Below are 12,965 nucleotides of genomic sequence, written 5' to 3'. Positions count from 1 at the left end.
AAAAAAAAAAAAAAAAAAAAAAAAAAAAAAAAAAAAAAAAAAAATCCTCCCAGAAGAGTCCAGAAAAAGACTTAGAAAGGGAGCACCACGGTGATAACTTTAAATGAGCTGAATCAAATCTGTCAAGCCAAGAAAGATGTGAACTTTGAGAAAACCTCTGATTCCCTTCCCACTACAGTTCTGAAAGAATAGCCTTAACCGCATTCCCTCAGAAGCTTGGTTTTTTGACTCATCAGAGGACCAATAAGAAGTTGATGAATATTTTTTCTTCATACTATTAGAGAAAACCCGCCGGATATTGAAAGTCCCAATAAGCTTGAACCAGCATGAGCTCGAGAAAGAACAAACAAAGAGAATGTGATTGAGCGTTTCTCCTCTGAAAAACATAGAAAGAAAACTGAAGGCAGCAAGCTATGAAGAGGAAACTTTCTTTGGAAAACATCCAAAGAATTACGACTCCCATTGATCAAAATCCACATAAAGATACTGGTTTTCTTTTGACTTTTAGATTTCCATATAGCTGCCAGTAAAATTTTGTCCATAGATGATGCTGAAGCCAAATAATATTCAAAGATTAAACTGAAAAGGTGCCAGAAGGTTCAAGGGACCACCTTCGGGAATCTTCATTAAAACTCGGTGAACCCGAAGAAAGTCTCAACAAATATGCTCCTCCTCAATATCACTATTATCCCTTGGAACCTCTACACTAATTCTTCAAGAAGTCAATCTTATTCTTGTTCCTCCTTCCTCGAGCGTAATTGTGTAAGAAAGATGTGTTATTGTCTACATCCTTCGCCCATTGCACCTTACCCTTTTGTCTTAAGCTAGTATCCTCCCTTCGAATAATAATCTCGAAATCCCCCTTCAACTAAGCTTGTTCCTCTATTGTCCTTAGTCAAAACCCTCCCTCCTCCAACCCATCAAGAACCTGATTTTTTTCCACAATCTCTGATTTTCTTCTCCTAAAATCCTCAGAACTGCAATTCCACTCTTGAAGGCCATTCTTAAGACTTCTCAATTTTCCAAGGAAGCGAAAATCTTCCCATCTTCTATCAACCCTCACATCCCACCACGAGGACAAGGAAGCCTTAAAAGAGGGTTGGGACAACCACATTATGTCAAAACCTAAATGGACTCATACCCGATGCATTACTACAGAGTTAAGACCAACAGGCCAATGATTGGAAGTAAACCTTGGCCCTAGCCCATCTAGGATTCGGGAAAATCTCCACCCAAGCGTTGGAAAACTGAAACCTGTCAACCTACAATTAACCTCTCCTTCACTCATCCAAATCTTGTAAGTTTTCCATTTGCCAACAGGGTCTATAAGATCGCAATCTTAATGAGCCTGTTAAAATGTGTCATAGATCTCATTACTCTCCTCCTGTTAGATTTTCATAAGGATATCTAGTCACATTAAAGTCCCCTGGTAGACTCACTCTAGAACCCCTTGCAAGCCCCAAAAGACCACCCAAATTCTCCCAAAGTGCCTTCTCACTGCCGTGACCCAACCCACCCCCAAGTTAGGAAACTCAAAAGCCACTAGAATAGTTAAAACACCTCTCACCACCTGAGAATCCTTAATAGCTTAACCATCCTATAACACCAAAATGCCCTCATCGGACTCTAGCCCCTCGCTTCCCATGTCTGTCGTCCCAATGACTCTAACAAACTGGCAGAAGTACTTCTCACGTTCAGTTTCCACCAAAATAGCAATATCAAAACGCTTCCATAACAACTCTTTTACCAACTTCCTTTTCTCCCTGCCCCTTGGCATTCCAAAACAAATCTTCCATTGAGAACCCTATACATCCCAGACATCCAACAATTCCTTCTTCCTGTCCTAATTTAACCCCACACTTGAGGTTCCTTAACTCTCCAACTTTTTCTTTCCTTTTGCTTTAGCCAGCCCTCTCCCTCACCATAATGGACTTAATAATTGCGACAAGCTTTTAGTTACCTTTCATGCTCTTTCATAATTCTGTATGTCTTTTATTTTAGGCTTCCTTCATATAATACCCTTAATTGGAAAGTACAATTATAAAAATTAACAATTAAATGCAGGAACTTGTTTGAATATCAATAATCTAATACTTTGATCTGACTTAAAGATTCAATCATGTGACGACTATATTGCTGATTAACATTAGATTGATTTCTTGTTGCCCATTCCAGCAAATCAGACAAATGATTGCAGATGTAGACAAGGATGGAAGTGGTGCCATTGATTATGATGAATTTGAATACATGATGACAGCAAAAATTGGAGAGAGAGACACTAAGGAGGAACTTATGAAAGCATTTCACATTATTGACCATGATAACAATGTGAGGTCTTGATCTTTTAGATGATAGGGATCCAGATGGCTATGCTTTCTAAAAGAAGTGAACTATAAATTTACTTATTATTTATTTTTAATGTAGGCGTTGTTACTGAGAAAAAGTATATGCAGTTTCACATTTAAAATTTGCTAAGAGAATTTTGAAGAATCTAATTTGCTACCACATTTTATGCTTCCTGTCTTTAGTTATTCAAACATTTTGTAACTATAACCGAATTGCCCTTACATTTTCATATTATTTTCCCTGAATTTAGGGGAAGATATCTGGAGATGACATCAAGCGTATAGCAAAGGAGCTGGGTGAGGCCTTCACCGACAAAGATATTCAAGATATGATTGAAGAGGCAGACCGAGATCGTAAGTCACCTTTATTTTTAAACACATTTTCTTTTGAGGTTTACTTTCAAGATTTTATCGTTTTCATGTGCCCAAAACAATTTTGTTTTTTGGTGTTATGTATCAACTTTTGATATTATTTTGTCTTCAATTACCAATAGCTAAAAATACCATTTTAGTCCTTAAATTTTGGGTTTCATTCAATTTTTGTCTTTGTAATTTCAAATGTTCAATTTTAGTCTATGTACTCTCAATAATGCTTAAAATTAGTTCCTTCTGTTAGTTTATTGTTAATTTTTCTAAAAACAATTTAGTCTTTATTGACCTTCCTCATATAATTTTTTAAATATGTTCACATTGTGTCTTTTTTTATTCACATATCTCTAGGCTTCTCGTAGTGTATCTACTTATTATGGTTACTATGTTCTCATTTTTTAGGTTTTTAGATATGGACTTGGTTATGTATGCTCATCTAATAGGTATCTGATAATCATATTTATGTTGAAGTAGAGACAGGTGGCAATGCCACTACACTAACACGGTCAATTCTAGAGAGTTGTTTTCGCCTAAAAGCACTTACTAGCCGATATAAACCCGTACGATTTCCATCCGAACTAACTTTCACTTGACTTCCACTTTTACTCTTTCTATTTTAAACATTGACGATAGGTGGTTTCCTTTTATTCATTCTAGGTTAAACATTCATTATAGGAGTTTGAACATTACCATCAGGGCCAAACGAGACCTTGTACCCAAGGTCAAACCGAGGGAATTGATGCTGAATTCTACTCATAGGTTCCCAAGAAGCATCTTCATCTGTGTAGGGCTAAAATTGAACTGGAATTTTCCATGTACTCGTGTCTCCAGTAGGACGAATGCCTAAAAATTTTCCTGGTTCAAGGATCCAATTACAATCTTCACATGCCATTTCTGAAAGTATCCTCCATGACCTCATCAAGGTTGTTTAACGAGGCCGACAACCTTTCAAGCTCCTCCCAATACTCATCCACCGTGCACATTTGCTTCTCTGTCAAGAACCATTCGCACAACCATCCCTTTTGGATGATAAAAAATGCTTGAACAACCGTGAATTAAAATTTTACCACTGTCAATGGTCAATGTTTTTGTACTCACTAGTACCAATCCAAGGCTATGCCCTCAAAACCTATCACAAAAGCGGCAAGTTTCTCAGGTTCGATCAACTTATGAATTTCAAAATACCTTTTGGCTCGAATTAGCCATCCGTCGGGATCATCTTTGGAGAAAATCAATCTCTACCTTAAATTTATGTTGATCTGGCTTCTCCTTTGGGATTTTTGAAACTTCTCCTGTTCCATGAATACCCTCAGAAATCGTTCTTTCACTGTCACCTGATCAAGCCTTTTTCTGCAATGAATATTCTACCATAGACTCGATAACAACACTCTACCCTCCGACTTGTGCTGACATTAGAGCAGTCATGGTTTGTTGATTTCCTACTGAAAACTCTCTCAATATATAGCAACACGTGTTCTATCGAATCTCCAATCTTGTGATCTCTTAATAGCTCCTTTTTGAACTCATTCAACCTTCTCTTCCAGTTGTTTTTGCATCAATGTCTTACCCTTTCTTAGAGTGAAGAAGCTATGATACCAATTTGATAGGCAGAGAGGAATATTATTTATGTGAAAGTAGAGATATATGTGACAATGTCCCCATACGAACTCTTGGGAAATTCAAAAGGGCTTGTCTCTCCCAAAAGCGCTCCACTATTCCCAAGATAACAGACTCTACCTACTAGATTAGCTATACAAACCAGCACAATTCCCATGCTCACTAACTTTCACTTAATTTCCCCTTTACCCTTTCTATTATACACATTAATCATAGACGGTTCCTCTTATTCCTTGTATTGTAAAAATTCATTATAGGAGGTCTATTGTCATCATGGAAGGAAAGCAGTTAAGTTGGATTTGTTAATATGCAGGTGATGGTGAAGTGAATGCTGATGAGTTCGTTAGAATGATGAGGAGAACGACATATGGATTCTAGAGATCAAATTCTTAGCAGAATGTGTATCCATCCCTGCGAGGCTGACTATGGTAAGTACAGTTGTGAGAATAAGAGACATGCCAACTATATTATTGTTCGTATGTTTCTAAATGTAAGATTTTAAACTTCAGAGTTATTGAATATATTTTGTTATTTTTAGTTTGAATTTTGTGTAATGCTAATGACTGGCACAGTACAATAAAGGGGAAGCTGAGAAATATATACGAAAACCCTTTCGAGGTTCGAGGAAAGTTCCGATGGGATAAATATCATTTTGACGAAATTAGTTGAGAGATGGAAATACAAAAAATGGTAGCAAACAAAAATAAAGCTTCAATCAAACAAAAAATTAACTTCTTAATCTATCTGCAAAATATCTACTAAATGCTTCATTGAGTGAGGTTGTTGCTTAACTCAAGTTGAAGTGTTTGCAAAAGTGGTTAGGGGCGAACTAACTACCAAGGCTCTCGAAGGGAAAGGAATGTAATGAAAATTTTATTTAGGGTACATTTGCTGCCACATTCTCAAACACGAGATCGAATGTGTATATTGTTGTTGTATGAAATTTTGGCTGATCTTCTATATTACATAGATTTAATTCGCGTTGTTATAATAATTAATATTAGATATGTAATATTTAGTTATTTATATTTTAGTTCAACAGCATTTGGAAGCAGAGGATTCAAACCCATGAACTCTTAGCGGAGGTTGTATGTCAATTATCCTTGATTTATACACACACTTTAGCTATGAAGATCTTCATGACATTATATTACATTTCATGTATGCATTTATGCATTTTGAATACTTTTTGTTTGGGGCCATTTACTATATACTTTTAATACTCCACTCACCGAAGATGAGAAAATACAAACATCATTGGCAAGGGATTGCTTGGTAGATTATGCATCGAGTTATATTTTGGTCCAATCACGTTGAAAAATATTATTCCAATGAGTTTGATAGGCAAGAACACGTAATAGTTTGTAAGCTATATATCACTATAGTTATTCACCTAGTTAAATAACCTCCGATTATACGTTATTTTAAACATTTTTATCCAAAATATCGTATAGAGTGATATCATTTTAAGACTACATGCATCAAACATGTTAAGCAAACAAGAAAAGTGGTAAATTAGTGGGAATTCTTTTGTGTTCATATCAATATGTAAGCCCCTTGGCTGTAAAATATACATCAAAGCCCCCCTGTTTCTCTAAATCTTGACACAGTTTTGGAAAGCTTAATTATACAATACAATACAATGCAATACAAGCCATGCATTTAAAAAGGCTATTTTTCAGACTAGACGTTTTCAGAAGCCATTTCCACGGTAGCAAAGATTCTTGTTGGTTAAATAAAAAGAAGCACAAAGCATTATTTAAGAATCCAAAAAAAGAAAAAGAAATAAAAAAATGTAAACAAATATGATGGGTTATATTACCATGGAGCAGAAACTTCTTCCAGGAACTTGGACTTGTACACCTCAGCTTTTGACTCTAAGCCATCAATGGCAGCTCCAAATTTATCACAAGCTTCCTTCAACTCAACAAGCTTCGTCTCAATGTTTCTGATTTCATCATGCACATGCACTTGGTCATTTTTAGCATCTACCAGCGTTCTTACATCCAACGCATTCTCCGACTCATAAGCAAGATTCGCCAGCCTATGGAGACGATTACGTAAGAACCCAACATTCATACCGAAGAGCTGAAAGGCTCGGAGGGTTTTGTCCCATGTAGAAAACTCCTCCCGTGAAGTAGAGAGGTCGCAAGCTTTAATGGCGTTGGCGATGGTTATTGTTTCGGAAATAACTCCGGTGACTAAGTTGCGGTTCATGCCTGGGATGAGATTTTCATGGAGAAACATGTCCTGACTGCAGCAAAGTTTATAATACCTCTTCCGCAGGTCTCTTGGCAGTTCTGCATTTATCGATATCCCATCGATTACAATGTTGAAGTCCTCGAAGCTTTTGACTTTCTTAAATGGAACCGCAGGCTGATAGAAGCTGAAAACCTCCACTATTTCTGAGACAACCTCTTCACTGGTATGTTCAGAATGCTCTGCTGCTACCTGCTGCCTTGGTCTTGACCTCAACGGGCTTGGATTTCTCAGCCTTTCAGTCGTGTCGGGTACAGCAGACTTTGCTCGTTTCTTGATCGAAATGTCGCCAGCCGCGTCTCCCTTATTTTCAGTATCTTTTCCTGTAGTCGACAAATGTTCAAGAGAATTGGGAATTGAACATATACAAATTTGAAAATGGTATAACAGAGTATCAGCTAATGGGCTTACCTGCATCACTTTGTTTAGTATGAGACTCCAAGTTTAGTAGGCCAAGGGTACCATCCATTTCTGTCACATCACATGTCCTTATAACATAAACCTACGGTAGAAGTAAATTATTGGGAGGCAACAAATAAGACATTGGTCATTAATACCCAAAAAAAAGCACGCTAAAACACTTCGAAATGTCCACTTGCTGTGGAAAAAGTTTACTCAATTCAGTTCAAGTCTAATTGTGTTTGATTCTGGGCTCATAAGCCATAACAAATGTAGTTCAGAATCGAATTTTAAACAGTGAGAAAAGAAAAATAAGTGAAATCTAATCAGAAAAGGAATTTTCAACTGCAACCGTCTTAGGACTTTTGTAGAACTATAATATTAATTGTTAAAGAAATCTTAAGGCAGAACTTGATAATCATTCGATATTTAATTTTTCTTATCACTTCTCTTCTTTTAAGAGAAAATTTGAATTTTTAGCCAAGTCCCAAAAGAAAAACAAGTTTTTGAAAATAATTTTTTAGTTTCCAAAACTAGATAGTAGTATATTAGACTTACCTGGCTCTTCTGTTAGCCTTTCAATAAAAAACCAAGGCCTAAAACTTGAAGATTTAAAAAGTTGATTAAGACCCAGAATGTTTTTGCCAGGGTATGATGAAGATGATTGATTCTAGATGAATGTTACTAACAAATATCCCAAAAATTAACTCAAATTTGATATGGATCTCCGGGAAGAAGTCTGCTACTCGAACCTAGCACTGTAGTTTTCTCATCTCAATATTCATATTAAACGCATGATAAAACGTTGATATCTCTGGTCCAACAAAATAAAGGAGTTCACACATGAAGTGACATTCAAATGATTAACTTCTCAAAAAGGAGTTACCATCCGTTCATTCCCAAATCTGGTTAAACCAAAAAAAATTATCGTCTACAATATGGACTGAATTTTGAGGTCCAAATTAGTCATCCTGTCTATCTATCTGATTAATATAGTTGATGTGTTTTATTCTGTTTTTTAACACACAGTTCAACAAGTTGATGAACATCATACGCTATATAATGAAAAAATCCAAGATATTACCTTAAATTTTGTGGGCGCTACCAGTTGAAAGACAAGAACATCACCCTCAAGTAACTTGTGTGCAGCAGAAAATTGTCTCCATCCAGCACTCAACCCCGTCTTATGTGCGATATATTTTACTTGAAATTGTCTCCCAGCTTCATTTTCCAGGATCATTGTACTATCTCTTACTGGCAAGTATGACTTGCAGAATACCGCAGGAAGTCCCTGTTATTTAACAATAAACGCACAAAATTACTTTACTAACTATAGAATTTAACTTAAAACCGTGTATTTTTTACTAAGCCTACCATCCAAAAACAGCTAGCAACATGTGATCTGACCAATGACTTCACGAAGCTAGGAAATTCCTGTTCCAATTTTGATCGAACCTCAAGTGCTCGCATCACAGCGGACGACTTAAATTCCCCAGGTGAGCATTGCTCCTCATATGCTGCCTTATTTTGCTCAAAGCTTGAAAAACAAGAACATTAAATGATAGTTGTGTTATGTGGATGCATGGACAATTATGCGTGCATTACACCAAATTGAACTGTCACAAAACATAGGCCATTATCCACCTACCTCATAAACTTCCCTCCAGGACCCGTTACAGCCTGCTCAAGCATCCACAAGAATTTTGTATCAGTGGGATCCTCAAAGTCCAACACTAATTATAATGATCACAAGTTGCAACAGAACAGAGGAGAGAGTATCAAACAGGTTCACAATGCAATTCAGTGATATGCTCCAGTCATTATTTTGATCTTTCTTATATCATCCATGATACAGAACATTCCATTGTACAAACCAGTAATAATTAATATGGGGAAAACAGAACACCATGAGAAAAAAAAAATTCTAGCTCCATTAACCGACATAAAACTACATCATAAACATTCGGAAGAAATGAATCTCCCCTCTTCATGTCCTGAAGTGTTCAGCGATCATCATCATTCTATTTTTACTCGACAACTCTATTCACGTCTTAGAATTCCAATTTGATTCCAAGATTAGATAAAATCAGATTTCTTCAGATAAGACATCTCCAGAGAGGTAATGCATACAAGAATGTTTCAGATAATTTATCTCCCTCCTAATACATATAAAGGAAATGAAACACGAAAAACAAACGGAGTCTCACATGGCTAGTTTTCCAATCCGCAAGTCTCTGTTTAACCTTCTGAAGCATCGGATTGTCCTCCATTTGCTTCCGCGTTTTACCCTAGGACCAATGCGTATCACCTATTGTTAATCTTGATGAAAAAGAGGATCATAGCCAGAAATTAAATCTCAGAACGATCAAAATGATTCCGTTCAGTTCATATCGAGAAAGGAATACAGACCGAGGAGGAAGCAAGCCTGTCCCGGGGGTTCCTGGACAACTGAGCAAGCGTCATGTCCCCGTCGTCGTCCTCCACCTCGAGCACCGCGGCCACAGAAGATCTCAAGGATACGGCGTTTTTACCAGTGCCCTCATACTCCATTTGGCTTGGAGAAGATCAACCATCCATGGCCGTTAAGCATCGCGATTGTGCAACAAACAATGCGTGAGAGGGGAACCCAAATGGAGAAAATCAATCAGAAGAAGTAGGTCCACCTCTGAAATAGAAAACGAAATTTCGTTGTTGTTCTTATGTTGGACGCGGTGGGATTGACGGACGGTGCTGGTTTGTTAGAGAGTTAGTTATTGGCGTTGGATATGTCCTCCGTACCCGTCTGCAAGGGGACGAAATCCCTAAGCAACTATATAATTATATACCTCATTTCCATGCTTCCAATTTTAATTTTAATATCCGTTTTGTTGTGTAAAGCAAAATCAAATGAATTATTGAAATGTAGTGATGGGTGGATGATGAATGTCCACGTCCCCCAATTTAGGCTAAATATCATACCATTTGGTGGAGAGGGGATGTGTTGGATGATGAAAGTCCAGGAGAGTTGTTGGATGATAAAAGTCCCACGTATACTAATTTAGGGAATGATCATGGGGAAGCTCAACCTCTCCATTGTGGAGAGTCTGTATTCATCTAACATGGTATCAGAGCTATGCCCTAACTTCGTCATGCCAATAGATTGGCAAATTCTCAAATATCGAACAAAGGACTCCAAAAGAAGAGGAGTCAAGCCTCCTCGAAGGCAGTGAAAAATGACTAAGACTCCTTTAGGAGTCGAGATATGGTATCATGATATTAAAGTCATGTCCTAAATTTAGTCGTGCAAATAGATTGGTAAATGCTCAAATAACGAACAAATGACTCCAAAAAAAAGGAGTCGAGCCCAATTAAGGGGAGGCGCACTTTGTTTGGGACGGAATTACATGAAACCTGCAGCAGATCATACCCTGAAGAACTCACCGGCGCACTTTGTTTGGGACGGAATTACATGAAACCTGCAGCAGATATGAAGAACTCACCGTCCTTGCAATCATAACAAATGCAACAGAAAGCAACACTTTTTTCTTTTCTTTTTGGTAAATAAATAAATAAACAAATAAAACTAATTTCTTATTATTTAAAAAAAGAAGAAAGGCGTCCGATTTTTGTTTCGTCTCCCACATCGGCCCGCCCATATCAGGGAATCTAATTCCATGTGCAACTTTATCCTTCTCTTTTTACATATAGCTATCCCTACACCCCCATGCCACCAAACCTTGCCACTCAAAATAATAATAATAATAATATATATAAAAAAGAAAACAAAATAAATTAAACTCACAATAATGGAATCAACCAGGACCAGGACCAGTACCAGTACCAGTACCGCCCCGACCTCTACACATTGATTACGTATATACAGTATAACAGACAGACAGATTTTTGTTTTTGTTTCTTAAACAGTATGTGCATGGCCAAGATAGAATACAAAAGAACATGAAATGAAGAGAAGAAGAAAGAGCATAAGAAACAAAATTATGTAAGCAGAAGGACGAATGAAAGGGGAGTTTCTAATGTGTCAAATTTAAATTAGAAATAAATGAAATCAGGACGAATTTTCAGACTGGGAATCGTACTAAGAATCTTTTTTTGTGCTGTTCTTCCTGATTCTCTAACGAATTTACAGTTTTTTTTTTTTTCTTCCCTCTGAACAATCGTACGAACAACAAATTAACTTGGGTTTCTACTTTTACACGATGATTGTGCAAACGCTAACTGTACAAAATTTGAAGCAAGCAGAGACAAGGAGGAGAAGGAAGTCTACAAAGAAAGGTAGAATTGAATGATGATTAGTACGTACTAATTATGGAGGATTAAGCTAAAATATGAGTGTTCACGGAATGGTGTTCTTCAGTTTGTTTTCTCTTTTATGGCTTTAATCGAATCCATTCGTAACGTCCTTCCAACGGAACGTCCTCAACAATGTCGTAATTATACCTGCAATTGTGATCATAATTCCTTTTCAAACTCTGTTAATTTCTTCGTAGATAGAACAAAAATTGAAGAACCTAGGGCGGCTCCGTTTAACTTACTTCTCTGCGAAACGTTTCTGGATTTTTTTCTCGGCGGCGGTGAAGAATTCTTCGAGCTCCGATTCCGCTGGCTTCTTCATTGACGACGACGAAGATCCATTGCCGGAAGTTGCCTTGGTTTTCATTGCCAGAGACTCCATATCGCTGGACATCGTTGATTGGAAATGGCTAGACGGAGTCGTTTCTCTCCTGCAAGAAGACGAAAAAGAAGAATGGAGTGTGAAGAAGATTTCTGCGACTGTAATCGCGAACTGTGTATTTATGAACGAAAGAGAGAGGGAGAGGGAGAGGAGGAGAGAGGAATTAAATTCACAAACGGAAACAATTCATTAATTAGTTTAATGGAGGTCAAGTACGTTTCTAAACACTCTTCCTTCGATTTTGAATTCAAAAAAAAAAAAAAAAAAAAAAAAAAAACAGATCGAGATTATCAGTAGGAAATTAAGAAGTTCGTGCGATATTAAAAACCTTTCTCTGCAAGATTTGTACGCGATTCCATGTTCATCTTTTTCCTCATCCTGCAAAAAGTATTATGAACAACAAAATTTTCAAAAACACAAAATGAAATAAAAAAAAATATAGAAAACTTCAGAATTCACAAAAACAAACAAAACAAACAACTCCAAATCTATTTAGAGTTCAAAAGTGTCACCTCCAGATCTACAAACTTGCTACTCTCCTCAACAACCTCACTGCAACCGTTACTTGAGCAGCAAAAAGCGGACGCATCGTCATCGGAGATAGGACTAGTAGAGCTCCTCTCCTCCGTGGACGTCGTGCTCGGCTGCCGGAGAGAACTCTCCAGCGGCAAAACAAGGCGGCGTCTCCGTCTCGGGAGCTTGACAAACGACGTCGTAGCGGTGGTGAAGTGAAAGTCAGTTCCAGCGGTGATCTGCCTCTTGTTAGCGGAAGTGTTGGTGGAGGAATGCGGTACATCCTCCAAATCAGGTGGAGGTCTGGTAGTCCTCCTGACGTCCACCTCCATGACTGCAATCTCTGCAACTGCTCTACATTTCCTCACCATCTGAATTTGTGATGCGTCTTAGAATTGGTTGGTGTGATTTTGGTGGCTCAAGAGTACGAAAAACAGAGAGAGTGGAAGAGAGCCGGAGATGGAGATGGAGAGAGAGAGAGAGAGAGAAAGAGACTGCGTGTGTGAGTGACTGTCTCTCAGACGGTGATGCTGATGGTGAGACTGATGACGACCTTTCCTTTCAACCCTTCGGAATTGCCTTTTTATTTTCCCTAAATTTTAAAAATTGTAATATCTCTGACTATATTTATTTAGTAAATTCTCTCTAATGTCTTATTTAATAGATTTATAATTCCGCTTGAATTAAAAAATATATTATTTTTTTTTCTTTATCGTAAATTTGGCTAGAACTCGGACCCCCCCCCCCCCCCCCCCCCCCCCCCCCCCCCCCCCCCCCCCCCCCCCCCCCCC

General features: G+C 37.7%; 3 protein-coding genes across 3 annotated transcripts in view; 1 reads left to right on the top strand and 2 right to left on the bottom strand.

Moving 5' to 3' along the window:
* LOC111451734 (probable calcium-binding protein CML20) overlaps positions 1-4,950 on the top strand; it is a 7,413-nt gene extending 2,463 nt beyond the window's left edge. The window contains exons 5-7 of the mRNA XM_023092265.1: positions 2,176-2,328; positions 2,597-2,699; positions 4,645-4,950. Coding sequence (XP_022948033.1) covers positions 2,176-2,328; positions 2,597-2,699; positions 4,645-4,709 — 321 coding nt within the window. The 3' untranslated portion in view covers positions 4,710-4,950. The remainder of the gene's footprint in view (positions 1-2,175; positions 2,329-2,596; positions 2,700-4,644) is intronic.
* A 905-nt stretch (positions 4,951-5,855) lies between these two features.
* Positions 5,856-9,798, bottom strand: LOC111451074 (B3 domain-containing protein Os01g0234100-like). Its single transcript, XM_023091333.1, has 7 exons — positions 9,399-9,798; positions 9,197-9,277; positions 8,638-8,669; positions 8,364-8,526; positions 8,074-8,280; positions 7,002-7,092; positions 5,856-6,913 (listed from the first exon to the last, which is right to left on the bottom strand). The coding sequence occupies exons 1-7, from the start codon at positions 9,537-9,539 to the stop codon at positions 6,150-6,152; spliced, it is 1,479 nt and encodes a 492-aa protein (XP_022947101.1). The 5' UTR covers positions 9,540-9,798; the 3' UTR covers positions 5,856-6,149.
* Positions 9,799-11,005: 1,207 nt separating this feature from the next.
* LOC111451687 (cyclin-dependent kinase inhibitor 7-like) lies at positions 11,006-12,768 on the bottom strand. The gene is made up of 4 exons (XM_023092197.1): positions 12,174-12,768; positions 11,990-12,039; positions 11,522-11,710; positions 11,006-11,426 (listed from the first exon to the last, which is right to left on the bottom strand). The coding sequence occupies exons 1-4, from the start codon at positions 12,543-12,545 to the stop codon at positions 11,357-11,359; spliced, it is 681 nt and encodes a 226-aa protein (XP_022947965.1). The 5' UTR covers positions 12,546-12,768; the 3' UTR covers positions 11,006-11,356.
* Between the last annotated feature and the right edge of the window lie 197 nt (positions 12,769-12,965).

This window comes from Cucurbita moschata, unplaced genomic scaffold (genome assembly GCF_002738365.1).
Source record: "Cucurbita moschata cultivar Rifu unplaced genomic scaffold, Cmos_1.0 Cmo_Scf00013, whole genome shotgun sequence".
Taxonomy (NCBI): Eukaryota; Viridiplantae; Streptophyta; class Magnoliopsida; order Cucurbitales; family Cucurbitaceae; genus Cucurbita; species Cucurbita moschata.
The sequence above is the reverse complement of the archived record's forward strand: the minus strand, read 5'-3'. Positions and strand labels throughout refer to the sequence as shown.

Bases quoted from the DNA above. Each gene is read 5' to 3' on its own strand.
- LOC111451687 (XM_023092197.1), bottom strand. From the start codon at position 12,545: ATGGTGAGGAAATGTAGAGCAGTTGCAGAGATTGCAGTCATGGAGGTG. The intron at 12,040-12,173 runs GTGACACTTTTG...TACTTTTTGCAG, and splicing joins GCAAGTTTGTAGATCTGGAG to GATGAGGAAAAAGATGAACA. The intron at 11,427-11,521 runs GTAAGTTAAACG...TCACAATTGCAG, and splicing joins CAGAAACGTTTCGCAGAGAA to GTATAATTACGACATTGTTG.
- LOC111451074 (XM_023091333.1), bottom strand. From the start codon at position 9,539: ATGGAGTATGAGGGCACTGGTAAAAACGCCGTATCCTTGAGATCTTCT. The intron at 8,670-9,196 runs GTGAGACTCCGT...ATGCTTGAGCAG, and splicing joins CGGATTGGAAAACTAGCCAT to GCTGTAACGGGTCCTGGAGG. The intron at 6,914-7,001 runs GTAAGCCCATTA...TGTCGACTACAG, and splicing joins TACTAAACAAAGTGATGCAG to GAAAAGATACTGAAAATAAG.